The 27,820-nt window shown below is 51.9% G+C and overlaps 2 protein-coding genes across 9 annotated transcripts; both read right to left on the bottom strand.

Annotated features, from left to right (window-relative positions):
* Window positions 1-257: 257 nt before the first annotated feature.
* LYPLA2 (lysophospholipase 2) lies at window positions 258-16,148 on the bottom strand. Of its 7 annotated transcripts, none has more exons than XR_010917282.1 (11): window positions 16,049-16,148; window positions 10,742-10,848; window positions 9,029-9,060; window positions 8,067-8,132; window positions 5,414-5,461; window positions 5,086-5,156; window positions 4,668-4,741; window positions 4,237-4,338; window positions 3,767-3,943; window positions 2,794-3,065; window positions 969-1,092 (listed from the first exon to the last, which is right to left on the bottom strand). XR_010917282.1 is itself a non-coding variant. In XM_067533875.1 (11 exons), the coding sequence occupies exons 2-10, from the start codon at window positions 10,817-10,819 to the stop codon at window positions 3,015-3,017; spliced, it is 699 nt and encodes a 232-aa protein (XP_067389976.1). In that variant the 5' UTR covers window positions 10,820-10,848; window positions 16,049-16,148; the 3' UTR covers window positions 969-1,092; window positions 2,976-3,014. The 7 variants fall into 7 exon arrangements, 6 of the variants coding, with proteins under 6 accessions (XP_067389972.1, XP_067389973.1, XP_067389974.1 ...); XM_067533875.1 differs by having other exon boundaries at window positions 2,976-3,065; XM_067533871.1 differs by lacking the exon at window positions 2,794-3,065 and having other exon boundaries at window positions 258-1,092.
* A 1,979-nt stretch (window positions 16,149-18,127) lies between these two features.
* On the bottom strand, window positions 18,128-24,706 carry PITHD1 (PITH domain containing 1). Of its 2 annotated transcripts, none has more exons than XM_067533841.1 (6): window positions 24,488-24,706; window positions 23,017-23,060; window positions 22,698-22,775; window positions 20,448-20,552; window positions 19,672-19,780; window positions 18,128-19,061 (listed from the first exon to the last, which is right to left on the bottom strand). In XM_067533841.1, exons 1-6 carry the CDS (start codon window positions 24,677-24,679, stop codon window positions 18,960-18,962), a joined length of 630 nt encoding a protein of 209 aa, XP_067389942.1. In that variant the 5' UTR covers window positions 24,680-24,706; the 3' UTR covers window positions 18,128-18,959. The 2 variants fall into 2 exon arrangements, with proteins under 2 accessions (XP_067389942.1, XP_067389943.1); XM_067533842.1 differs by having other exon boundaries at window positions 18,976-19,111.
* Window positions 24,707-27,820: the final 3,114 nt, after the last annotated feature.

The raw sequence follows: 27,820 nt of genomic DNA, 5'->3' as shown, positions 1-27,820 counted from the left end.
GCAGAGACTAGTATCTCAGTGCATTAAAGAGACCAGCTCAAGCTCTCGGGAGAGATTTATGTTTTCTTTAATCTCATATCCAAGGCTGTGGAACACAAACCCTCCCCTAAAACAAATAAACCCCAAGGAAGACGAGAGAGAACTAAAAGCCATTTTCAGGAATGGAGAGAAGCTTCTTTCTCTCTCCCTGCATCCACAGCATGTCCCCTGGCACAGAGGACGTTGCTGCTTACACAGGGAGGGAACAGCTGTGTGGAATGCTGAGAACAGGCCTGGACTTTCAACCAAACTATATACAAGAATGAACATGAGGCCAGACCTCTGGCCAGCCAGCCGAGATGCAGAATGGTCCGGTTCACAGTCAAAGAGAGCAGGTACATTGGCCAGCCTTAACTTACACTCAGCTGAGCTGCATTTCCCCTGCTCAGCACCAGCGCATGCCTCTGCCCTGGGAGGGGACAGCTTTAAACAGACAAGGAAGAGAAACAGGAGAACTGAGTCCAAAGTGAGAGGAGCTTTTCCCCTCCCCCCACCACGAGCAGCATCGATAAGTAAGTACTTCCTTTAAAAAATGGGTCCGACATGATTGTGAGTCTCTAGCAAGGGTTATTGCTTTGTGCAGCTCTGGCAGAGTGGGCAAGGGTAGAACGTGCAGCTGCATCAGATGAGCTGTTCTCGAGCCCCCTCTTCTCCTGCCTGTGTGAAGCTGCACCCCAGCCAAGGCCCCCCTCCTTCACCAGCTCTTTCCCTGCCGTGCCTCCACGAGACTGGGACCGAGTCAGTTGCTGCCGTCCACTGAGGCCCTGCTCTAGCTGGGTCTGCAGGGAGACCCGGGCACGCACGCTGCCAGCTTCTGCTGTGAACAGGCAGATCTGCCCCCCCCCGTGAGCTCACAGCAGGCGCCGGGGGGAGGGGAGGCACTTTGTGCTGCACACAGAGAGGGCCTAGCCCAGCCAGCCCCGCAGCACAGTGGCATCCCCAGTGCAGTGCGAGTGCAGCCCAGAAACCACTGCTGACCATGGAGCAGGGCAGAGCCGGGGCCCAGTCTGTCTTGCTGGCTAGGGAGGGGCTCTCGGCTGCTGGAGACAGTGACTGCAGGAGGAATAAAGAATTCAGCCCTTACCCTGAAAGGTTTTTTTAAAAGACATTTACAGCTGGGTGTGCAGGCCCCGCTTGTCCTGCTCCAGTCCAGCAGGGACTGATAATGCGGCAGGCTCTGCCCACAGGGGGAGAAGGCCTGTGCTGCTCAACAGCAAACCCCCTTTCCCTGGTCCCCGGGGGGGGCACAGCTACAAGGAGAGGCTAGCCCTCGGCTGGAAGGGGTCACAGGCAGGGGAGGGAAGAGGATGGATCCTCAGGGCTCTGAGGGAGAGAGAACAGGTCCGCCAAGCTGCTGGGAGCGGCTCTGCCTGCCCAGGTCCCTCAGCCAGCACTGGAAGCCACATCCCCATCCCTGTGCCAGCACTAGGGGCTCAGTTGAACAGGGCGGGAAGGACCCAGCCTTCCAGGGAGGTGGCAAAGGCAGACTTGGGTGACTCTTCACGCAGGCCATTCCTCCCCCAGCTCTTAGGGATGCTCCCTGCCTCGGGCCACCAGGAGGCTTTGTCAGCAGTCTAGTGCCTATGATCAAGCAGGCAGAGCCAGCAGGGCTGCGGGGGCATAGCAGCTATAGGCACCAAGGGGTGCTCTGTGCCTAGAGAGTGGGAAAAGGCTCTTCTGCAGTTGCCCTCAATAAGGGACTGATGAGACAGTGGAGCCGGTCTGGGCAACAGGCCTCAGTGAACGCTGGTGAGAAAAGGAAGCTGGGAACAAGCCGCCTTCCTACAGCGATCCCAGCCCAGGACAAGAGCATCAGCTGGAGCCTTTCTTCCTGCCCTCCCCCCTGACCTGACCCTGTTGTAAGAGGAAGGAGTAGCAGCAAGAGAGACCAACAAGTGGGCCAGGGCCTAGGGCAGATCTCATGGGAAATATACGAGGAAGCCGGCTGTAAACTGCAGCGATTTGTCTTTACCGCCTCGCCTGGGTTCTAACGGTGCAGAGATGTGAGGAGACAAACCCGGGCTGGGATGCCCAGGCGTGCAGAACGGAGAAGATTGTAAAAAGCAACAGAAGGAGAAGGAAATCCATTGATTATCTCTAGAAGGGCTGAGCCGCTGCGCTCTGGCAGCGGAGACCCAATCAGATGCAGTGCACAGCCCATGGGCATGGCTGCCTTCCTGTTGTGGGGCTGTGCGTGTGAGAGCGCATGGCAGGAGGGGGTGGAGAACGCAGGCGTGCTGCCAGCTGCCTGAGCTGTGCTGCTGGGGGAGGGAGCAGAGTTTAAGGTACAGTCCCCGTGTAGCTCTCTCTGGACCAAGGGCCCCTGAGCTGGGCCTCCCCGGGCTTGCAGTAGAGTCATGGGTTCCACAGGCTGATTTGTTTTATAAACCTGTGACTCATCCCACTGTGGAGACCAAAGGAGTGTGCAGCTGCCGAGAGGCCATGACCCTACTGAGCCGCTCCCCAGCTCAGGGGAACGCCAGCCCCGCTGGGCCACACAGCAGGGTGAGCAGGCCTTTCGAGGCCACTTCGCAAAGCTCCCAAGCCCAGGGGAGTGTGGGCCACCGGATCCCAGGCGTCTCCCGCTTTCCGGGGGAAGTGACCCCCTGCTTAATACTGTAACAGGAGAGAAACGCCAGGAGACCTTAGCAATCAGCTGGAGTTAGCACCCCAGGAAATATCAAGGGGATTGAAATCCTCAGGGAGAGAGCGAGAGATAAGCCCACACTGGACTTGGGACAGTCTCTGAAGTACCTTAAACAGCTCCACTCTCAACTCAGGGAGCACCGGGGAGCAACACCCCACACGACCGAGGGGTCACGGTGCAGAAGAGACAGAGGGAAGGACTGAAGGGAAAACAACTGGCATTGAGGTTGGTTGCCATGGCTTCCGTTTGCAGCTGACAGGTTAAAGGGGAAAAGATCAGAGGTGGTGACCTTGAATCCTTTCCCTGTGACAGTCTGGAGTGGCTCCGCTTAGATCCGGGGCAGCAGCTTCTCAATGAATTCCTTCACCGCCATCATCTCCTGCACACAGACCACGAGAGCCCATCACACGTGGGTGCTACCCAGGTACCCGCAGAGGCGTGTCCCCAGGGGCAGGGCCTGGGGCTGGGAGGATGTTGCAAGAGGCGCCTTGGGTCTGGCTTTCCCACAGCCCCAGGGCAGACGCTGCCATTGCGGACAGCGCTGAGCGGGTGCTCCTCGTGCATTGCTGGGCAGCGCAAACACCGCAGCAAGAGGGAGAAAGCCTGAATGGGGGAACCACCGCCACTCACAGCAGAAGTAAGGGCTGGTGCTCCCCAGGTTCATTCAGATCCAGGCTTCCGCACCCTTAGCTGGAACGATCTCCTGCCTTCTGGGCCCACAGCCACCCTCCCACACTCCAGACCTCATTGCAAAGGCCACTGCATTCACCCCGCGCCATGACCCAAAGCCGTGGTAGGCAGCCTGCAGCCCCAGCCCCCCTCTTCTTCAAGACAAAGCTGCAGCCTTCACATACTACAGATCCCAGCATGCAATGCACCACCATGATCCAAGCAGTCTCAATTGGATCCCAACGGGGGCACTGCATGCTGGGATCTGTAGTCCATGCAGTCCACATCCACGTGAAACGCAAGGACAGGCACAATCTGCTCCATGTTATGAGAATCAGGTGTGGCCCGCAGGCTCAGGCATGCTGCCTAGATGCCCCTGCCCCCAGCCCTCTGCACCTGCTGCTGACTGACCTGAGGACAGGAGCTGTGCATCATTCCTGGGTAGGTTCTGAACTGAACCTTGCTAGGGGTGACGACAGACTTCAGCTTCTCGGCAGTGAGGGCTCCAAAGCGGACTGGGATCATGGGGTCCATCTCCCCATGACACTGCAGGATGGCGATATCCTTGTTCATGCCGTTACTCGCTGCCTGCAACACAAAGGAGAGGGCATAGGGGCGCCAGGGCATGGCAGGATGCTTGGCTGGAGAGCAGATGAGTGATCCACAGTGCCGTCTAGGGCCGTCCTATGTCATCAGCCCCAGTGCCACCAACTCCACGGGGGCACCTGCTGCTCCGCAGCCTGTGGTGGGGTTTGCTGAGTAAGAGGGTACTCTGATGGGCAGCAAAGTGCACCCCAACCCCCCCCAATCCACCCATATCCCACACGGTGCCTGAGCAAACAACAGATCCAGACAGACAGACAGACACAGATCGCCAGTACCTGAGGGAAAGCCTTGTGCAGCGGGAGCCAGCAGCTGAGAGCCACGATGCCAGCCAGCTGGTGTTGGGAGGTGAGCGCCGTGTATAGCGATAGGGCACCTCCCTGGAACATACCAAGCACAGGAACATGCAGTAGAGAGGCTGCCTGGAGCAGCGGGCCCAATGGAGCCCAGCACAGAGAGGGGAGCCTCCCTCCAGTGCAGGTGATACCAGAGAGGAGAAAACACACCTCCTCCCAGCCAGGGGCACTGCCCCCGAGAAGGGCTCTGGGTGGCTCTGGTGTATAACCACATGCACCAACCTCCCCAGGTGGAGACACGATAGGAAAGTCCTCCTGCTTGGTGAATGAAGCCACAGTCTGCCCAGCTATCACTTTGCACATCCAAGGCCGGATTGGAGTCCCCGGCCCCGCCCTGCACCATCAGTGCTTACCTGCGAGAAGCCCCCGAGGATGATGCGGTTGGGTGGGATGCCATTCTTGATCTCGTGCTCGATAACTGCTTTAACTGGAAGAAGCCAGAGAGAAAAAGAGCGAGATGGGTCAGCTCAGGTGGCCAGGGGGGTTATGCAGCGTCACACGGGAGCTGGGATCTGCACAGGGTGCGTGGCAGAATCAGAGCAAGGTCTTAGGTGTGTGCTCAGTACCTGACACAGGACATGGGCACAAAACACCTGAGATGGGGGATGAGGGAAAGGCAGGAGGGGTGACAGGAGAACAAGAGGCCACGGTGAGTGGGGAATGGAAAAGGGATGACGACAGGGTTAATCAGAGCCCGAGGCTGGGGAAAGGCTCTCGCTCAGCCCCTGTGCTCCCCCAAAGAGCCACACCCCCACGTCCAGCGCCTCTCACTGTTTTCAGCTGCTTTCTTGATTCCAGCTTCGTCTTCGGGCGCGTCCGGGCTCAGCCCCATCAGATCGAACCTGGGAGGGAAAGCACGTCAGTTCAGCCACTCCCCCTCGATCTCCCAGAGCACAGGCAAGTCTCAGGGCCAGATACACCCGCCCCTCCTCCTCTGGGGGTGACTCCAGCTATTCCCCCCGCTTCACCTTTCCCTCTTCTCCACGTGCGGCTGGAGAGACACCCCTGACTCCCCCTGCCACTATCTCAGGCTCCCTCTGTAACACGAGTCCCCCGCCCCCCACGACCTCTGCCCCCACCAGCGGCCCCATGAACTGACCAGGAGGGCATGACCATCTTCATGTTGAGGGTGACAGGGATCCTAGGCCTGCAGAGAAAGAAAGATGAAAAGGCAAGAGACAAAAGCCGGTGGAGGGGAGCCTGTCCCGACGTGCATCTGCGCCAACCAGGCTAATTTGTGGCAAGGCAGCAGCAAGTGAATGAAGCAGGGCCACGCGCCCCCTAGTGGTGCACCCTGCCCCCAGCTGAAGCCCGCCTGGGTTTAGCCAGTGTCCCTGAGAGCTGCCTTTCTCCTTTTCGATACCAGGGACCGCCTTGCTGCCATCCTAAACCGTGCCAGGGAAAACTCAGGGACTGGCGCCGGTCCAAGGACCGGTCATTGGGAAACACTGCCTTAGAGCATCTCTAGCTCAGACAGAACGCTCCTGCCTAGGGCGAGGTGAGGCTGGGCCTCGCCCGCCTCCCGCAGGGACCAGGGAATCCCACAGGGAACTGGGGCAGCATTTGAAAAGATCCACCCCCGACCCCGCCCAGTCCAGGTGGGCCTGGGGAACCACCCTGCTGGGGTTGAACTACAATCCCTCTGCTCACCGCCCCCTCCACATGCATGGCCTGACTGGGGCCCTCCCTTTGTTTAATGTACATCAAACCCACACTGCCTACCCCGGCGGTTCCCAACCTGGGGCCCACAGGGGCTTTCAACGTGGCCCTTGGCTCCCCTCCAGCTGGCTGCAGAAGGGAGCCGCTGCCTGCGGAGCGTTGCCGTGGGGCTACAAGACCGGTGCAGGCTCCTCGCTACAGCCAAAGGGACGGGAGATCAGCGCTCCCCCTCCCCTGGCTGTAGCAGAGAGTACAGCAAAGTGCTCCACCTGGGTCCGCCTAGGCGCTGGGGTCCCTGCTGGAACCAGGGGGAGGGAAGCACTGATCTCCTGACCCCCTGGCTGCAGAAGGGAGCCTGTGCCTAAAGACCCAGGTGGAGCACACAGGGCTATAGTACACACGCAGTTTCCCTGCTGCAGCCAGAGGGATGGGAGATCAGTGAGGCAGCCTCCTCGCTGAACTCCTTCCCTTTGGCTGCAGTGGGGGCTGGAGGAGGGGACTGCTGGCAGAGACTGGTGGCCCTTCAGGGTTGTAAAAATTATATCTGTGGCCCTTGAGCCAAAAAGGTTGGGAACCACTGGCCTATCCCTTCCCCAACCACTAAATCCCCCCGTGCCCTCAGGCGCCGAGCCCAGTTAACAGGGGGATGGCTACAGGGGCAGAGGTCACGCACACATGGCGTCCCTCCCGGCACAGGCAGTGTTGTGTGCAGTTGCCTAGCAGCCCAACCAGGGACCCAGACATTTGGGGACTGACTCTATGCTTGGCTTGGCTGTTCTGCTGCTGAGTTGGGGAGATGCTGACAAGGCAGCAACTGCTTGCTCCTCTCCCGTTAGGATGGGAGGCCCCGGAACGGAGGGTCTCTGCTCACCGGGACGCTGCTCTGGTGCTTCCCGGGACCGGTGAGTGCACATTGGTGTTGGTAGCAAAAGAGGAGCTGCTGAGGTGTCAGTGCTAGAGCTGCACAGGGCTCAGCCGGGCACTACTTGCTTTATATTGACCCTGGCCCTGGCACGCTCAGATAAAGGGCCTGGCCCAATGCTCCCTGTGCTTCTGGCTGTTCAATGCAGCCACAGGGAACAGCTAAGGAGCAGAACAGGGAGGAAATCAGAGCCAGGGCAGCAGCATTTCACCCATTACACAGCTCTGCCCAGAAGCTAACTATCTGCCTCTCGAAGAGAGAACGGGGGACGTTCCCTGGACTCTAGCGGGGAAAGGAGTCCGCTGTCTGCAGAGCTGGGGAGGCATTTCCCTTGGGTGTTTTAGGATCCCTTGTTCCTCCGTCCTAAGTGCCCAGTGGAGGAGAGCTTGCTTGCCCTCTGGTGGGACACGGCCTGCCCTGAGACACAGACCTCTCCAGAGTGATCCTGACTGGTCACATCGCATGCATTGGCTCTGCTCCGCCCTTCCCTCAACTGATCAAGGCACTGGCTAGTGTGTGTGTACTTCACCCTCTGCTGGATTCACTGCCAGGCTTACTCCAGTGACAGAGATCACGTTGCCCTCAGGTGGCTGCCGCCTACATAAGCCCTAATCCCACCACAGCTGGCACCACTTCTCCTTTAGCCTGTGATTTTGGAGTCCAAAGTCCCAGGATCTATCCCTGAGGCTGTGTGCATGAGGCTTAGCTGGGGACCACTGCCTGTGTCCACGGACCTATCACACACGGTTTGGGTGGTGTGTGTCCAACTGAGCAGCCCATCCTGCAGTCAGCACCCTCTGAAAGCTTCACCATCGCTGCGATTTACTAGGGGAAAGACAAGTTCCCCCTGCTGGGACTCTCGGGGGAAGGTCCATAGCAATCAGGGGAAGAGGGAGGAGATGATGGGGCACAGGAGAGGAATAACACTACAGCCTGCCAGCTCTGGCCCCATGAGAACAGGATCTGGGTAGCAGCACATCCACAGAGCGCACCGCCCCTCCCAGCCAGCTCAGAGTGGGAGGAGTGAGCCCTGCCTGGGAGCAGCAGAGCGGGCCAGCCTGCGACTCTACTTTCCATTCAGGACAGTGCCTACCTGGGGAGATATCCTCCCCCCGCCTGTCTCAGAATCTCCCCCGCTCGCTCCCCAGATGGGGGCAGCGGCGATACTTACGCATGAGGGCAGATATATTTCACATATGGGAGTCGGATGGAGGAGAACGCATCAGCCCAGCTGTGCCTAACAGGGGAGAAAGGAGACGGTTCAGGGCTTGCATGCTACAGACTGGGAGGCAAGGTACCCTGCCCACCCCATCACATCCCTGTAGAGCCAGTTGGGTACCCCCTTCTCCACCTCGGGAGGGGCAGACACTCTGGTGCAGGGAACCCAACCCATTCTGCCCTGTGCATTTGCTGTAGTTCTTGAAGAGTCTGGCCGCACCATCAATCTCCCTACCTATGCATCATGCTGTACCAACCCCACAGCACAAAGCCAGGGGCAGCTTCCCAAACATGAGAGGCCCCAGAGCAAACATGCTGTACAAAGCTTAACAGCTATTCCTGGAGGCATTGTTATCGCAGAGGCAGCAGTTCTGCAGAGAGAGGGGGGCTCTGTGTATGCACCGGCCTCTAGTTACTTTAAATCAGCCTCACACAATGAATGGTAAAGCACCTGCCTAGGCACAGAAATGGATAATGTAAAAACAGATTATTCTTTACTCGCCTTAAAAAAACCCTCCTGCCAGGAGAGCAGAATGTTGCGAGGCCGCTGGAAATCATAAATATTAAAGCTGAAATCCAGACAGCTGTTGGCCAGATATCCACATTAGGGTCATGGAATCTTACCCTGCTGCACTTGTTTTGCTGCAATTGCAGAAAATCAAAGCACCAGCAACTAGCTGTTACCATTCCCTCTCCACCTGGGGAGGAGCAATACTATGCTCCAATCAGACAGGCAATGAAGCAACCTCCAGGCATTTAAATAACACAGATCCATCGGGCTTATATGCCTGGTCCGTGCTCTGTGTTGTTACCAAACAAAGCATTTTTCAAATCCTAGTGAAAGCAGGCAGCATGGATTCTAGGAGTAGCACGTTACAGCTAGACAATAAGGGCCAGCGCTCCAGAAACACTCACCCTGTGTCTCCGAGTCCATGTAAAAAAATGACCTGTTAAATTGAGGAGAAAACAAAGGTATTAGCCAGCACAGCAGCTGGTGAATCAGTGGTGAGGCAGGTCTGGGATTTAAAAAGCAGCCATGTGGGGCATTGTGTAGGGTGATTTAATCGCAAACAAAAGCAGATGCAACATTCCAAGCAGAAATGACCCAGGCTAATGACATATCCCCGCATCTTAGAGAGTGTTGGACTGAGATGGGACAGGGCACACGGATTGTGTGTGAGAGGGTCTATTTATCACCACCTGACTCCTGGGCACTGGCAATCTCCAGAGCTATCTTTTAGATAAACAGCCTGGACCATGGCTCTTTAACCTGTCACTAACATGCCTACCCTATCGTCCTGGAAACTGCAGGTTTGAAGGCTGCACTGGTGCTCCTTGACGATTTGTATTTTCCTCAAGGAAGGGGCAGAAATCTCATCACTTGCGATTTTTAAAACTTAACTAGACAGCCCTCTAGCACTGCATGCTGTTGGGAGGTAACCCTGCATGGGTCCCCAGGGACAGGCCTTTTCCAGCTACTTCTGTGATTCTGCAGCAAGACAGAAGCTAAACAGCTGACGGGGGAAGCAAAAGGGTTCTCTTTGAAGGAGCTCATCAAGGATGACGGGTTTGCTTTTGGAACTTTGCAGAGAAGAGTCTGAAAGCACAAATGGGAGTTAAGCACCCAACTCCCACTGACTTTCCAGAAGAGTTGGGCACTTAACTGCACTCTGTGCCTCTGAAAACCTCCTCTGACCCCAATCTTTATTCACGGTTATCTTTTACATAGCAATGGACGTCTTATAAGTGTCAGTAATCACTAAATCCCCTCTAAGGGGCTTGGACAAAGCTCTGCCATTTCTAGTTTTGTCCTTTTCCATTGAGTAAACATGGATCTCACCCCAATTCCTAGTGATACCAGAAACTGACCAGGCTCTCTCATTGGAGACTGGATGGCTCAAGGAGATTAGCCATTCAAATCCAGCCCAGGTCAGTAGCAAGTGGAGGTTGTTACGTTAGGATGGCTGTCCAGTGACGTGCGAAATGAGTTTGGGGGTCTTAGTCCTGTTGCCAGTGGCAGGTGTAAATGTTATAAAACCCACCTCTACTGGCACTAACTGTCCCCCTTACTGGTAGGGTCAGCTAAGTAGTCAGGGGCTGAATGGGCCATGGGGAGTAAATTTCACAGCCACCTCAAGTGATGACCTCCTCCAGCCCACGGCAGAGGCCCATTGGCAGGGCTGCATGTGAAGGAAGCCTGCACTGAAGCTGCCAGTGAAGAAAGGATTTCAGCCTCCAGGGCTGTCAACCTGGCAGCTGCCACTTCCAAGAGCCAAATAAGGCTGTTTTGTTTACTTCCTTGCTAGTGCTGCAACAACAACCATCAGGTCAGCACAACGCAGGAAAGCAAGGCTACTTAACTTGTTTCCAGCGGGTACAGGAGAGCATGCTGGTTTTGGGCAGGTCCTACACAAATAGCAGCATGTGTTTCTAATTTCAAGAGACGAAGACACTTTGAATAATCCAAGAAATGCTGCCCCACCAAGTTCATCACTATCTCAAGATGGGCCTGAGCTGCAGGACAACGTCCCCTTTGCATTTAATATCGACAGTGGGAAAGAAAAAAGCTAGCTAATTCCCTGATCAACCCAGGCCACAGCAGACAGACACAGCAGAGACCATCCTTACCGCTGCAGTCTCCCGTTCTGCTCCTGAAACGGTCACCGCATCAGCAAGGAGGGGGACAGACATGTTGTTGCCACACATACACTGAAAGGGACTCCAACAGCTGGCACCTGCAGGGAAGAGAAACAAAATCCAGTTGCAAATCCCAGCTCCCAGTCTGAGGGGCTGGCGGTTTGTTTCAGTTGGGGCTGGTAATGACAGATGGAATCTTTCACCTTTAACACCCCAGCTCAAAGCCAGCTCAGCACAGTGGTGACTGGAAGTTGTTGCCATCTGATGGCTGTCCACTGAGGACTGTGGAACAGGAGTGGAAGGGCTCATAGTTCATGGTGGACCATGGAACGGGCCATGGAACCGACACTCTCCACCTCCCCTAAAGGCTGCTCCCTCTAGAACAGGGGTGAGGCACATCTGTGGGACACCAGAGAAGCTTGTACCGCACCTGCCTGGACTAATAGGGATCTGGACTCCAGCGCTCTCAGCTAGGCAGCTTTCACAAGAAATAAACATGCACAAAAAGGAAGTGAACTGCAATCACCATCCTGATGAACCCTGCGCACAAACATGCCCTCAAGCATCACGCATGCCAGTCACATATTGACCAACACGCTCCAATGTCTGCAGTCAGGAGATCTCTTACAGGGTCCCCAAACCCCCTCTTCCAGAGGCATGATCAAACCAACCCATGGTTTAGACTGACCTGACCAGACAGCCCAAAACGAATAGCCCTGGGGATGCTCAGAGACGGTGATGTGGAGCAGAACCCCAGGCTTAGCTCGGGAAAAGCAACAGAAAGCTCACACTGAACTAGTTTCAAAGCTCCTGCCTCTACACAGAGAGAGGAACTTGCACATCATGAATTGCAAAGCCAGGAAGCAGCAGGCAGCTCTTCTTTTTGTGCAGGGGAAAGCAAGTCCTGGGTTTCATAATCTCTATTCCCCCTTGGGGGCATCTCACCGAAAGTCACCAATAGCTGCAACCTTAAACATCCCCGAACTCTGCATGCGTCAGCTCGTGGCGAGGGTTTCAGGTCTCCCTTCCTGCCTGGACCAGGGCTCTCCGCAGCAGCCTCCAAAGAGCCTACGGAGGCTCTGCGAGAGGACACCTCTGGCAGAACCCTCTGATTGTATTTCTTTGTGACAGAACAGATCCATCTCAAGCCTGGCTGCTCGGGAGTCAGAAATCAGTAAATGTTTCCCACTGATCAGCTGCTGAGGAGGGGGGTAAAATTGACTTTTATTTCTTTTCATTGCACCTTAAGGTCAAGGTTATTGATCTCACTGGTAACAATGCAGGGGTGGGAGGAGTCATGGGCCGTTATGGCTCGGAATACCTCCCTGGCTGCCATCAAAGCCACGCTGACGAGAACTCCAAACCACATCAGGTACAACAAGAAAGGTCTCAAAGGCAAGCTTTGCCTGCTGCTGTCAACTTCCCAACAGAGGGATCAGTGACACATATTTTCCAATGCTAATAAACCAGACAGCCCTTTGTTACAGAGCTACACCCATAGAAGGAGCTGGAGAAGAAAACAAGTAACACTCATCTGCTGGCATTACAGACACATCACCTTCATGATCTTCTTTGCATCTGTTAATACAGCTACTATCACCACACCCAGCTCAAACAGCCAGCCAACACTGCCTGCACTTTTAACCCCACAAAGCAAGTTTCCTGCTGGTGAAAGGTGCCAGCTATTGACCACCCAGAACATCGATGTTGTATTCAGACACAGAGTGGGAGCAACATAGGCACCGGACACTTCCTCACATTGTCCTACCAGCATCTCTTAGCTATAGCCTGGAGGAAGTTCTATCTGCATGGCCCATTAAAGTCCTTGGCCCTCTCTGCTGAAACTGCCCAGATGGGTGCTAGTCAGAGCCAAGCGTTCCAGTAATTTTGATGATGTGGACACCTGCCCAAAGGGAACTAAGCCAAGATCCACCAAACTTGTTTCACAGACCAATGAACTGTCACGTTTTCAAACTCTAATCAAATATTAAAAGAACAAGCTCACCAGATCCGGCACATGACCAGACCCAGAGATTGCACCCACATGTTAATGCATTTCCCATGCTCAGAGAAACAACTGGGGAGGAACAGCACTGTCCGGAAAGGTAGAAGATGACAGCACCAAAGAGCAAAGTCTGAGTCTCCAGCATAGCCTCATGGGTCCTGTCCTGAGAACAGCCAATAGTTGAATACGTTAAAGAATGTGAGACACTCAGGTACTATGGAAATGGGGGCCCTACAGGAACCTAAGACAGAGGCATAGATCAGTTAAAATGTGCTCCCTATTTTGGATAAGAAATCATCCCCTCTCCCCCCAAACTCTGCTCACATAGGCTGTGAGGTGCAAACAGATGGTAGACACACCCAGAAGCACATTCAACCGTCTTTGAGCTGGGAATCTCCAGGGAGTACTCACCTAAGATTTTCAGGGCTCTATGGCTTCAGTTGGGTCAGAAATGCCAAAAAAACAGCCCACTGGCCCAACATTTGAGCATGTCTGCTTCTCTGAGACACAAGCCAGTGCAGAGGCAGCCACAAAGACAAGAAGGTAAGGAGCCCTCTATCAGGCCACAAAATAGGTTTTGTGCAAAACAATTTTTTAAAAGTTAAAAAAAAACAAAAAAAACAAATGTAAAAAGGAACATTTGCAAGATTTGGGAAATTTCAATTAAAATGGTTTTTTGCTCAAATTTAAACAGCCCCCTGAAGTAGTCACCATTCAGTCATTGCAATACTATGCTGCTACATGAGACCAGAAAGGAGAACTGACTAGCAATGAAAGGGGAAGCTGGCCAGTCAATTTTCAAAGTCCAGATTTGAGGTAAGGGGTGGGGGGAGAAAAAGTAAATAGCATAAATGGTGAAAAGTAAAGGAGATTTTGAATAGCTTTTCCTTTCTAAAAGTCTCCTGTTTTATCAGTAACAAAGATAAGTGATGCATTATGAATGATTATTATTTAGAGAGCTGCACACTTCATTGCTCATGTACACCAAGCTGTGTGTGTTAACCAACTTCAGTGCAAGTGAAAGCCTGGCAAGGGGGGAGGAGGCCCACCAGACGACCATGAGCTGCCAGAATTGGAGGGTGAGAGGCTCAGCTGGGTGAGGGAGGCGAGGGAACTGGCTAGAGTTGGAGGTAAGAGGCCTGCAGCACCAAATGGGCAGTCTGTAGACCTGATTTTAGTGGAAATCAGGCTTTTCTGGCTTTCTGATCCTCACCAAAATGAGTAGGGTTCTGTCCATTACCTAGAACATTCCCTGAAATTTTGGAATTGATCAGATATGGTTTTCAGAAGTTTTCACATTAGATGCAGTCAGAGAAATGCCATCAAGTTACATGTAGGGCCTCGATTCACTCAGCTCATTAATAACAAGCACCGTTTTCAGTGTCATAAAAGACAAAAAGACAAGACAGTCAGAGCCTATGGTTTTAAAACCTCCTGAGTCAAACTAACTCCATCAAAGTCAACGAAATTACACCTGTGGAGAATGTGGCCCCATGATTTATAACCTTACTTTCTCCTTAATAGAACTTGGCCAGGAGAGGTTCACTTGGAGCTTGTGGCAACAACCTGCATCAGTTCTTATTTTATCCAAAGCAATTCAATCCTTCCTAACTAATCCCATCCTTTCTACTATACAATAAAAATAATCACGAATGCCCATGTCCATCTATAGATCCACTGAATGTGCTCCCTTTAGTACAGTACAAGAATCCCAGCTTACAGAGCATGCCGTCTGACATGCCGTATCAGAAACACCACCAACGATTTTACAAAGCAGCATGATCCCCAAAAATCTACCTTACTCTGCAGCATCTTTCATAAGCTTGATACTTGTGAAAACAGAGGACTAAGCCTAATAAATGGTTAGAGCTAGTCACTTAACAGGCTTCCCTTGGGCAGCTCTACCAATGCACCCAAGGCATCCCCTACTCCAGTCCTGGACCCCTTCACAACACTCTGTCTGTACATCTCTGTCATGTCCTGCAACACCACCGCGCGTCACCACTTATTAATCAGTTCCCATACTTTTCACCACTGCCAATGCATCCCAGACCTCAGCTGGACCATCCCCTACCAATCCTCTCTTCAATCCCTCTTGAACAGTCAGCCAGTTGTGGCAAATTGTGAGATGGCTTTTGTGATGTACACAAGACTAGGAACTAGGACAAGGAGCTTAGGCCCCCAGAACAGAAAGTTTAGGCCAGTAATCCACTGCACAGCATAGTTCCCAGTGTGGATATCCTGCCAGCACTGGTCTATCACTGCTACCATATTCCCTAGCTAAAACCCAGAAAAGTGCTTCACACACGGGTAATCTATAATACAGCCCCCACTCAGTGGATCCCCAACACATCCCTAGGGTGTGTATTTCTCGCTCATCCCTCTTCTGGTCTCTTACCCAATCAATACCTTTTATCGATGCCTCTTTCCAATCTGAGCTCTGGGCATGTGAGAGAACCTTCCCCTCTGCCACTCCTACCCCCTGGAACAATTGTGTCTCTGCTCTCAAATCTCATTCTGACATACTTCTTTCTATTGCCTGGCCTCCTCATTAATTACTGGGTGATGACCAACACTCTTGTTTATCTGTTATTTATGGTGCTTGCTACCTTGCACGGTGTAACTCTCTGAAGTGTTTTGGGTACATACAAGTCCATAGAGTAATACATTCTGTACCAACCTCTCTGATTTGTCTCCTGCAATATCCTTGCGCTGACCCAGCTCCCAGAGTCCCTACTATAGCCCAAGTTGTACATGCTCACCACCTCTTCTCTCCCTGGATATGGTCCCCAGGGCACGGTCCTACACTTCCCCTACCCTGAGCCACCGCCTGCTTCCTTAGGCAAACAGCTTTCCCCACATCGCCATATGCAGTCGAAGGCACAGCCCAGAACTGCCCCGGAACCTCCCCCACCCCCTGAGATGTGCCTCAGCTCCAGCCCCAGCCCCCTCTCACCCCAGGTGTGTGTCCCTCCTAGACCAAGGTCTCATCTCGCCTCACTCCTTCCACAGAGCCCATTCCACCTGCCACGTGGGTCTTTCTCTCTCCACACACGCTTTGGCCATTGCCCCCCACGCCCTCCCCCCACCATGCTGGCTCCTCCCCTCCAACCCTACTGACCGCTCCCCTTGTATCCCCCTCCCCCCCCACACACAATAGCTCATTTCCCCTCCCCCCACCTCTCTCCCCCCGGCCCCACCAGCTCATTTCCCCTCCCCCCCCGGCCCGTTGCCCGCTCCCCGAACCCGCCCAGCTCCCGGGGCCGGTGTGTGGGGGGGTCCCCGCTCCGCACCTCTGTGGCTCTGCCTCTATCTCCCCGGCTGCTAGGCACACTCTCCTGGACTCCGAGTCCTCCTGCCTCTCCCCGACCGGAACTTCCGCCAGCCCACGGGTCGGACCACCACGGGGTCAATCCACCGGAAGTGACGGTCTACATTGCACGGAACCCGGAAGCAGGGCGCAGGGCGACGCCATCTTGGTCCTACCCGCGCGCGGGGCTGGGAGGCCCCCAATTGGTGGCCCCGGGAGGAACAGGGAGCTTCTCCCCCCCCATAACCGGGCCCCGCCCCGCCTGCCCCCTCCGCCGCGTGGGGTGCCCTGGCCCAGCAGGACTGCGGGGATCAGAGCCCCGGGCTGAGCCCAGGCCTTACCCGAGCCCGGGGGACGCGTGAGCCCTGCGGCTGCCCAGCGGGGGAGGGACACGGCCACCCCCAGGGCGTTGAGGGTCCATTGCCCCCACCCCACCCCCGGGGGCGGGGTTACCCACTGCCCCATAGGTATGCAAGGGAGGGCAGCGTCTTCCCTTCAGTTCCCCCGCCTGCAGTGACCCACAGACACACGTGGGGGGTGGGGTTGGGCAGCTCAGAGCCCAAGCACTAGGATCTCCCCCCCGCCCGGCCGGGGGCAGGAAGGGGACATGGCTATTGGGATAGACACCAGCACTGGCTCACTGGCGCTCACAGCTTGGGCCTAGTGGTTTCATGCAACCATGTGTATCTCAGCTTCCCATGCAACAGGCACAACTCTTAGTCACACAGCCAAGGGGTAGGGAACGGCTTCCCCAGAGGAAAGGTTGCTTTGATGCTGATGCCACTCAGCACTTTGGGAACACAATCACCTTTCTCGTCAAGCAGGTTTTTCTAGCCCAGACCCTGATAGCTAGGCCAAGGCCCTGTGTGATTTATCTAGAGGAGGCCCTACTAGGCCTTAGGGACTGAACTGGGTGCCACAGAGAAACAGCGAGAGTTCTGTGGCACCTTAAAGTAACAAATTTATTTAGGCATAAGCTTTTGTGGGCAGAAACCCACTTTGTCACGATGAACACTCGCTATTTTGCTAAAAATGGACTAACACGGCTACCCCTCTGGAACTCATCAACAGAGAAACAGTTCACTTAATCTAGACCAATGGAGGGTGTAGGATTAAACTGGATAAAGGTACTGTAAGTCACTTCTAGACAGTGAATTAATGTCATAAAACTGCAATTTAAGGCAAATTTGAACTTAGATTCCAGCAGCAAAAGGCTAGTTTTGTGTCACCTGAGCACACTGTTACACTTACAACCTGGTCTTCTTGATAGGCGTCTGTGCAAAGGTATGAAAAGAAGCTTGTATATGCACAATAACTGCACAGACAACTTCAACTGGATGTGTCAAAGCAATTGACAGGAAGATCTAATGTTTTCCCCATTGAGCACCGCAGGAAACAAATATTACCGATTGCAGCATGCCACTCCACTCGCTACTGGATGTCATCCTCATTAAGGATACAAGACTACACAATAATTTGATTACCCCAGCTGCCAGCCTCATTCATCCTACCATGAATAGAATGCACAGCTAAGATATCCATCACAGATCTTATTTCTGCAAGCATTGAAATAAACTTGAGGCTGTTGGTAGCTAATTACTACCACTGCTTCAGACCTATAAGCCTGCACAATGTTTTCTATAACTTAGGACAGGTGGTGGTGAAGACTCCATTGACCTTAAGTTGTCTAGAAGGCTTAACAGTTACTGCAGCCAGTTTTGCAGTTATACCAGCATGCACAGATGAAGCATAGCTGTTAATTTTTGAATACAAGGATGCTTACACTACTTGTCAATTGTTTGCAGAAACTTTCTAGTGGGGTTTAGCTATAATCATTAATGAAGAATAAAGGGGTTTGGGGCTGCTAGATTCATAGCCCTTTTGACTGATAGAGCACAGTTACTGTAATGGTGTATTTAATGATAGTACTGTTTGGCTGTACCAGACCCCATGTCTGAGAGGTGCACTCAATTGCATTAAAACCCATTCTGCAACTAGACAGGTACACTGCTATGCAGAAGTCAAGTTGCACAGCAGGAAGGAATACAAGAAATGAAACAAATTACACCTGCCACAGATTTATTAGGAAAAATTAGTCACGTTACTTATAAAGTTGTGCCTAAAAACTCCTAGGTCTCCAGCTCTGGCTTCTAACATGGAGATAAGGCTCCATACCTTCAACAAGAAGCCAATAAAACTTTTTATACAGACAGTGCTTTGAATGCTTTCTGCAAAGCCCCCCTCAAACAATCCTTTATCTTCACATTTCTACATATTAAAGGATCCAGCATCTCCCCCATAGTGTTAGTTTTCCCTCAGAATTTACATTTCATGGTAATTCAGAGGAACAGAATCTCAAGATGCAAGTTTTAGTTACAATTCCTTTCTCCGCAAATACAGCAATAATCCTGCATCAAGTCACTGATAGGCTCAAGCTTCACACATAAGCAGCAATTGTTCTATACCAAGGAACAAGAGTAGCAACCAGAGGATGTTTCACCACTAAAGAGGTGTTATTTGCCTCCAATAACCAGCATTTCAGACCCAAATCAACCTTGAAGATCAGGCCACAGATAGTGAGAAGATATGCTTTTAGTTTCAATTGGCAATGTGATTAGGCCACTAAGTTGTCACTGTGGAAGAGGCAGACTCCTCTACTTCAAGGCCTGATTCTTCAGAGTTCTAAAGCACCCAACAAAAAACTGCCTTAGCAATCAATTAACTTTATAAAGAGATTTCATGCATTGGCACTCCTCTTCCCAGGGCAAAGACAAGAAGAAATACAAGCTGTTTCAACACTCTCTCCAGAGCCCTAAGAATCTGTTCTCTTCAGAGTCAGTCCATTAACTCACTGTATTGATAACAGCATCTTTGGGAGCATCCTGGTGCGACTGTTAGGAAATGAAGTGTGTCTCCGGCATGATCTGATCAATTTTGTGGTCAGCTGGGTTTGCTGATGCTTCATAATTACAGATGGTCACTTCATGTCGATAAGCCTGAATCAAGGCAAATGTATTTAGTCCAATGGCCATTAAAACTAGGTTTACTGCAAAAAAAAAGATTGATAAGAATCCGACCAGCTCTTCCCATTTCACTTCTGTCCAAAATAGTCTCCCACACCCTTCCCAAAATCTGTCCAAACTGAATTCAGTGCCAGACACTGAGGCACAGGCCCCTGTCCCAGCTCAACAAATGCTTTAGATTACAAGGCATCCCTCCATTGACGCCAAACCTGTTATATCAATGATTTACATCTGTAGTTGCAAGATTGCAGCTTCTTCTGCATATACCTGGTTCTTAACAGAATCCTGCCTGTGACAAAATCCATCCCATAAATAAATCAATAGCAATGCCAGCAACTCCCACTTCCTAATGGGCAGCTTCCTAGAATCCCAGAATGTCATGTGGAATACAGGAAAAGAAGCTAGCCAAGCATTATTTGAGTTCTGATTCAGGTCAGCAAGTTAACTCAGTTACTACTCAATAAAAAAGTCCCCAGAGCCCTTTCTAAGTTTTTTGTAAATAATGACTCCTAGACAGACCCAAGTCAGGATGACTTCTGCATTTGTGATGTGCTTTGTTCATTTTCTCCCCACTCTCACTCACCTCTGTCCACTCTCCCCGCAGGCCTATGTAAAAGATCTTTGTTGTCTCAGCTCCAAAATTCTTGGAAATGTGGATGGAGAGATGGTAAACATTTGAGAAACGAGCAATTCTGGAAGAAAAACAGACTGAGGTCAGAGTTCAGCATCTAACCAGTCACCCAGGGCCCATTAGGAGATAAATCCTAATTTCTGGAGCAGTTCCTGCACTAAAGAGCATGAAAGAAGGCAAGTCTATTGGGGTGGGGAGACTGAGCACTGCCATGCAGAAGACCTGGCATCATTTCCAGTCTTAGCCATTCACTCCTTGGATCAACAAGAACTGGGAGTGGGGGTGAAGGAACGAACACCTAGTGTGTCTGACATGTGACTCCTCTAGTAGTTTGCAGAATAGTTAAAAGAGCCTCCTTCTGTCTACCTTGGCGTAAGTGGTGATGGAGGACACACAGGCATTGAAAATTCAGTTTGGGGAGCCTCTAGGGTGCAAGACCTGAGAAGATCTCTCCTCCCCAGGGAAAAGGTCTTCAACACCATTTAGGGACTGGTAGAGTTCTCACACCAACACAAGTGCAGGGAAGAGCCAGAAAAGGCATTTAAAAAGCACATTCTATTATTTGTTATGATGTGAGTGAACGAACTGCTCTCCCCCTACTAACACTTTTTAACAGTTAAATTGCATAGGAGTAGGCCCTGACAAAAGGAACACAAACTCCAGGAGGAATGAACTCCAGTGCATCCCTAACAGGTGCACCACAGAGCAGGGAAGAGCCTGTGTCGTACTTTGTGGGATACTCCAGTTCTCCTGTTAGATCTCGATTCAGACTGAACATCTGATCTGGTTCTCTAGCTGTGTCATCAAATGACATATGAGGAATGTTCTTGAACCTGGGAGTGGAGAAAAACATAATAATGATTAAAATACGTATCAGTTAATTGATTTCCCACCACTGGGTTATTAAACTGGCTTTGACATATGGAACGCACACAACTGGATCAGCCAAGAAAACAGCACTTCCATCATGTCAGGAATTATTTACTACTCATGGTGTGTTGACAAGAGCAAGGAAGAGAGCTGTAAAACAGAGATTCACCACCCACAGCACTTCCAGTTCCCGGCCTGCTCTACTCAGCTCTGATGAGGCTCAGATGGAGCAGTGTGTCTAATTCTGGGTGCCACACTTTAGGAAAGATGTGGACAATTGGAGACAGCCCAGAGGAGTGCAACAAAAATTATAAAAAGTTTTACAAAACCTGACCGATGAGGAAAGGTTAAAAGAACTGGACTTGTTTAGTCTTGAGAAAAGAAGACTGAGGGGGGGGACCTGGTAACAGTCTTCAAATACGTTAAGGGCTGTTATAAAGAAGACAGGGATCAATTGTTCTCCATGTCCCCCGAGGGCTGGACAAGAAGTAATGAGTTTAATCTGCAGCCATGGAGCTTTAGGTGAGATAAAGTTTTTCCTATTAAGTATAAGGGTAGTCAAATTCTGGAATAGGTTTCCAAGGGTGGCTGTGGATTCCCCATCATTGGAGATTTTTAAGAACAGGTTGGATAAACGCTAGTCAGGGCTGGTCTAGGTTTATTTGCTCCTACTTCAGCACAGGGGGCTGGGCTTGATGACTTCCTACGGTCTCTTCCAGCCCTACATTTCTATGATTCTACATAGAAAGGGGTTAGGATTCCAGTGCATTAGAGACAGAGCAAAGATGAAGGAAAAGCTGCACCCAGTGGAAAGCCAAGTGATGATCAGGACCCTGAGTAAGTCACAATACCACTGAAGTTGTAAAATTAGCCCAATTCCATAATTTTTCAAACAACATTCCTGCTTCTGCCTCCTAGCTCTTAGAAAAGTCACGGTATTGGGCTGTTCCTGAAAGGGTAGGGTGGCAGCGGATCAGGGGTCACCACACAGCAGCAAGTCCCAGTCCAGACCACCGCAGCTGCTTCCTGTCCTGCCAGCCAGTCAGGAGAAGGTGTGGTGCTAACAACATGCGGCGATTAGAAGCCCCGGTCTGCCTTACAGTGGCCCCCAGCAGACCTGGGGAAGACACCACAGCACCAGCTGGCAAAGAGCTGAGACCAGGAATCCTCTGCTTGGAGCACAAACAGGTCTGTGAGGGAGCCCTGCCCCAGCAGGGGGATGGGACAGACACCCCTCCCCACACCTGCTCATGCTCCAAATACTGGAACCAGATCTTGGCTCCTCACCAGCTAGCACTGCAAAGTCTCCCCCAGGGCCTGCCAGGGCTCTTAATCCCAGTGCCTTGTCACCACCACACCACTCCCCACACCAGGACAGGAAACAGCAGGAGGGGCCTGGACCACAGCAGAGCACAGCACGATCTAGGCCCAATCCCTGCCCAAGACCAGGCTAGGACATAGAGATGGCGCCTAGTGATGAGACTCCCCCGCTGCACACCCCTACCTCCCTTTCCCCCTCCAGAATGGGAAAGGCCTGCTATATCCCATGAGCAGCAGCAGTCTCATCAGGGAGATGGAAGCAGAGATGCTCGCTTCTGCCTCCTGCTGTTGGGAAAAAAATCACAGCTGTTTGTGGGGGAACTCAGCAGCTATGCACATCCTGTGACATTCACAGGGCCTTTAATCATGCTCATCACTCGATAATTACATGTATATTAATCTAGCACAGGTGCTTCTATTCAGCAATATGAAAGAGCAGCCTGGAAGTCAAGTATTCCTGGTTTCTAATTTGAATTCTGACACCAATGCCTGCTCTGGCTTTAGTATCCTCCTCATCTGTAAAATGAGAACAGGAATACTGATTTCATTAGGTGACACTAATCTGAAGTGGAAAGGAAAAACTGAAGTATTTAATATTTTTTAAAAATACCATCCCTCAGTGTTCAGTCTCAGATACACATGGCAAATGGAAAACGGTGATTGAGGAGTTCCTAAAACACTGCTTATAGATTTCAAAATTCTACACTAAAATAGCTGTGCAAATAGATACTCTATGCAATATCTACCCAACATGAACTTTCCTGGAAGCAAGGCTCAGATCCACTTACAGTCTCATCTCTGATGGGTGTGTATCATCATCCTCTCCCATCACAATTATCCCTTTTAGTTTCACGTTGCCTGTAAACCTGCCATGAAACACAGAATCAGTGACTTCACCTCCACTGTCTTCCAGTTAGTCTTGATTATACATCACACAAATTTCAGTAAGTCTCACTCAAGAAGAGCAGCCGTCACCCAAGCTTGTTTTCTTGTTTATTTCCCAAGAGCACTCAAGGAAGACTGTTGTGAGCAAAGACCCCAACCACAAATAAAACTAAGTGCAACAGGTACTAACAGGGCATGAAATGGTGCCAAACAAGTACTTACGGGATATTAAACAGAAGTTCTTCATCATCATCACTTTCTACAAACTAAAAGATACAAAAGTAGATTAAAAATAATCCTTTTCAAGAAGATGAAGATATTCTGTAATGCTGTATATTACGCTTCCCATGCACTTCCCTCTGCATCAGTTCATATCTGTATTTCAGTCAAAGCTTTGTGTTAATACACTTACAATAGAACCATGTTCATATGCAGTACTTTATTATGGGAGTTCTGAACGACAATATGGACAATGCATTATCCAATGAACTGAAGATTATAGTTCAGTTGTAGTTATGCAGAGACCCTATCTACTAGTAAGTGTTCTAACGTATTCAGCAGAGAGACTTAATCCAATAACCCACTGAAGTATCTACTAGCAAGTCTCTGTTGAGGTGTGAGATACAAAGCCTTTTTTGTTATGACTAACGTTATGTCTACAGAAGGAGCCCTTTGTTGGCATAGGAATGCCCCTATGCTATATCAGCAAAGTGCTCCTAGTGTGAACGTAGCTGTACCAGCAAAGCCGCACTTTGTACTAGTACAATAAAACCACTTCTACAAGCAAAATAAGCTATACCACTAGAAGTAAGCCTTTGTCAGTATAACTGTGTCTACACCAAGGGCTTCTGCCAGCACAGTTATGCTAGTCAGAGATCACACCTCACCACACTCCTGATTGGCAAGCCTGTGCCAGCAGAAGTCTATAGTGTAGACATGACCTTAGGCATCCACAGTGGGGCTGTACTAGCATAACTATTTTGGTAAAGTCACGCCTTTGGCCCCAACAAACAGTTACGCTGGTATACAAACAGGATGGAGGACATCTGGTCACACAGAGGCCTCCACATCAAACTACAGGTCAGACTAGATGACGTGATTGTACGCAGCATGCTGCTGCATGGAGCAGAGATATGGCCCAGGGCTGTGGCTAACCAAGAGAGATTGGAGGCAGCCCACCACAGAGGGTGGAAGAAGACATTACACACGTCAGGGAGAGTCACAAATCACAAACGCGAGCGAACGGGAGCTGACGGAGCAGGGCATGTTAGAAATCACCCCAGAAAGCAGGCTGGGGCGGCTAGCATGCGAACGCTGCATGGAACGTGGGAGCCAGGCCAGGCAAGCACTGAATCCGGTGCCCGAGGGAGGAAAAAGCCGAGGAAGAACTGGTCGGTTGCATGCGATGGCTGCATCTGGGAGGTGGCGTGACTGGCCAGCGACCGCAACCAGCGGCGGGGCCGAACTCCCGAAGTGCGGGGCCCGGGCGGAGCTGAGCTCACAGACACGCAGTGCCCGCACCGGGCTTCATTCCCTGCCGGGGTGTCAGGGCCCGGGCAGCGGGGACAGCCGGGGGTCTCTCGCTCAGCCCGCCCCGCTGCCGGCTGTGCTGGGCGCTGGGGGGCTAGAGGAAGGGACCGCGCGGCGACACCTCAGGGGAGCCCTCCCCGCCCCCGCCCGGACGTGGGGGTACCTGGCTGCGGTCCCCCCGCTCCTCCCAGGCCCGGAACACCCGCGCCCCGCTGCCCTCCCGCCGCTCGTTGAGGCACTGCAGCCGCTCGCGGTCGATGCGCAGGTAGAGGCCCCAGGCCAGGCCGCGGCGCTCGGGGGGCTCCTCGCGCTCGGCCTCGCAGCAGCAGCCGCCGTGCCCGTGCCCGTGCGCCATGGCCCCGCCGCCGCCGCGCACCCGACAAATCAGGCTCCCGCCCCCCACTCCCCCTTCGGCGGCGCGTGCAACTGACGTAACGCAGCGTCGCCTCGTCACGTGACGGGCAGCGCGGCGCTCTGTCACGTGATGTACCGCGAGAACGCAAGCGAGAGAGAGAGAGAGAGACGCACCCTGGCTCGCCGTTGGTCCACCCGTGTCACGTGGAGGGGGATGGGTCGTAGTAGTGGCAATGCCGGCTGGGGGAGGGGGAGATGTCACAGATGCCAAACCGTTGCCCGGGGGGGGGGGGGTCATGCGGGGAGGGGGTAGCACTGGTGCTCATAAGTCAGTGGGGAGGGAGCAGCAGGAACCCAAACGTCGGGGGGGAGGGGCAGCAGGTACCCAGGGGTCTGTGGGGAGGGGGCAGCTGGGCGGGGCAGGGGGAGTGGGGCAGCAAATGCCCAGAGGTCGGGGGGGGGGGGCAGCAGGCGGTCGGGGGGAGGGAAGCAGGTGCCCAGGGGTCAGTGTGGGGGGGGGAGCTGGGCAGCAAATGCCCAGGGGGCAGGCAGGTACTAAAAACTCAGCAAAGGGGAGAGGGCAGGAAGGTGGCTCTGCACAATGGGGCGGGAGGGCCAGGTAAGGGCTCACTGCTCTGTGGGTTTAAACCCCGACACTGGTTTATCCCATCCTGCTGTTGCTGTAGCTATTCCTGTCGTCATGGGGCCTGCGCTTTTCTGATCCTACGAAGCTCTTTCCATCCCTGTGAGAAGGTGGCTGCGAGCCCACGGCATGTGGGGAAGGAATTGAATTGGTGACAGGAACTAGGGTGGCCTTCTTACCGTTCTCTTCGGGCTCAGATTCCATTGCTGTGAAATGAGGCTAACAGCACGTCGCTCAGGCTAGATCAGTTGCGTGACTAACACTCATCCCCATTGGTACAAGCTCCTCTCCCTGAGAAGCTTAATTCAGTACAGTTAGTAGAGCCTCGCCTGGGAGGTGCTGCACAGAGTGGTACTCAGGTCACTTTAGCGCTGAATACCAACACACTCCTCTAGGTTTAAGGACAGACAGATTACCTGAGTAACCAGTAACATTTACAGTTACACTTACCAGGGGGAGAAGAAAAGGATTACTGCTCCAGCTACCACAGCTGATACGCTGCTCAGCAGCTAAGGGCAAAAGGCAGTTTTCAGTAAAATTTTGCAGCTAGTCATGGTCGCCATCTGAATGGTGATAAGGGCAGTATTGGTTATTTAGGAGGGACTGGAAGCCAACAAAGCTGTAGTTGGGGAGGAAAGGGGAGCACAAATAGGAGCAGCACTGATAAGAGCTCAATATAGATGCTGGGGAAGCGTCACAGTGGAGACACAGCCACAGGGGAAGTGTTAGGCTATAATGAAAACTTAATGCGGGTTAATAAGAATGGGTTACAAAGATAGGCAGTCAGCCAAGGAATGGATTGAAAGATCTCCTTTGGGAGAACTTGAAATGATGTTCCTGGAGTGTTGTAGCCAGACAGTTCCTTCCCCCACACCCTCCCTGAAACTTCAGTTAACTAAATGTCAAATGGAACAGCCCCTTTGAGCTATAAAGAGGTTCAGCTACTTCATATATTCAGCATCCTCCACCCCTGCTTTAAAAAGAAACTGCAGTACTTTGGTATATCAGGTCATTCAAACTCCACTCTGCAACTGTCCTAGAAAATGTTCACTGTGAATTGCAGAGTAAGGGCCTGCAACAGATATAACAATATCCTGGATAAATCTTACCAAAGTAAATTAAACCTTATTGAATTACTTTTTGGGGTCATTGTATTAAAAATGCATTTGTTGGTGTGATTGTACGTACCTTCTCTAGAAGAGGAATGTGAATATAAGTCCTCCGGTTATCAGATGTTTGCAGCTTTGCCCTAGGAAAGGGATCCATTGTCTGGCTGATTATAAACTCTCTTCAAAGGTTTAGACTGGATTTTCTAGAGCCAACAGAGAACGGATTTTGGGATAAATAACCTGAGTTTACAGCTAGATCTACACTAAAAAGTTAGGTTGATCCAGCTTCAATGCTCAGGGATATGAAAAATCCACTCCCCTGAATGATATAGTTAAACCAAATTAAGCCCTGGCATAGACAGTGCTAGGTCAACTGAAGACTTCTTCTGTCAACTTAGCTGCCACTTCTCAAGGCGGTGGTTTAACTCAGTGATGGGAGAACCACTCCTGTCACTGTAGTGGCTATGCTGAGGTGCTACAGTTTGAAGTGTAGACAAGCCATAATACCCAATGCCTTCTTTCTGATCCAGCAAAGGGGTAGGACCTGTGGTTCATAGAAGACCCCAATTCTTAGGGCAGGATTTTGGCCTACTAAGGCCCCATAAGATTGGGTTCCCCTTCTGAACAACACACAATGAACTTGAAATCACAGGAAACCCGTGTGGAGGTTTGGAGGACTGCTCCAGCTAGAGCCTATGTTGGCATCGGGATGGCCTCTCTCGTATGCTTTTAGCATGCATGTAGGTTCTTTTAATGTTTTCTCTATAGTGTTTTTAGCTTAATAAAATACGCTTGCTTAGAAAGAACGGTGTGGTAACATTACTGGGGCAATTACACTGTGTACTGCAGGGGTTGGCAACCTGTGACACAGGTGATGAGTTTGAGTGGCACTTGCACTGCTAGTCCAATTAATGCAGGACTCCCAGCCCTGCCCCTCTCCCCTGGGGGTCCAGCAGCAGCCTGGCCTGGGCCATGTTCCCCCCTCCTAGCCTCGCCCTTCTCCCACATGACATCACATGGGCCCAGCACTCTGGCATCTGACACTTTAAATTAGAGTGAATCAATGAAGACTCAGCACACCACTTCTGAAAGGTTGCTGACCTCTGGTGTACGGTCTCTGAGGAGACAAGCAAAGCAGGCTGATTGAGGCAGACTGGTGTTGCTAGGACTAACACTGAAGCCAGGGAACTGTTCAGCCTGGAAATACTCTAGTCAGAAGGAAGGGAGAGAGAGACAGAGGCAATAGCTAACACATCAGAAGCCTAGAGTAGGTGCCCTTGCTGGACCACTGAAAGGAAATACCAGGTGTAGTTATCCTGAACTGTGTCTAGGCCCAGTCCTGCGAACCCTGCTCAGATGCTCGACCCCATTCACTCCCCCACAAATAGTC

The sequence above is a fragment of the Emydura macquarii genome, unplaced genomic scaffold (assembly GCF_026122565.2).
Source record: "Emydura macquarii macquarii isolate MOO-44397 ecotype Brisbane River unplaced genomic scaffold, CSIRO-AGI_Emac_v2 contig_3348, whole genome shotgun sequence".
In the NCBI taxonomy this organism is placed as follows: Eukaryota; Metazoa; Chordata; order Testudines; family Chelidae; genus Emydura; species Emydura macquarii.
This window is presented reverse-complemented; position numbering and strand designations above follow the sequence as displayed.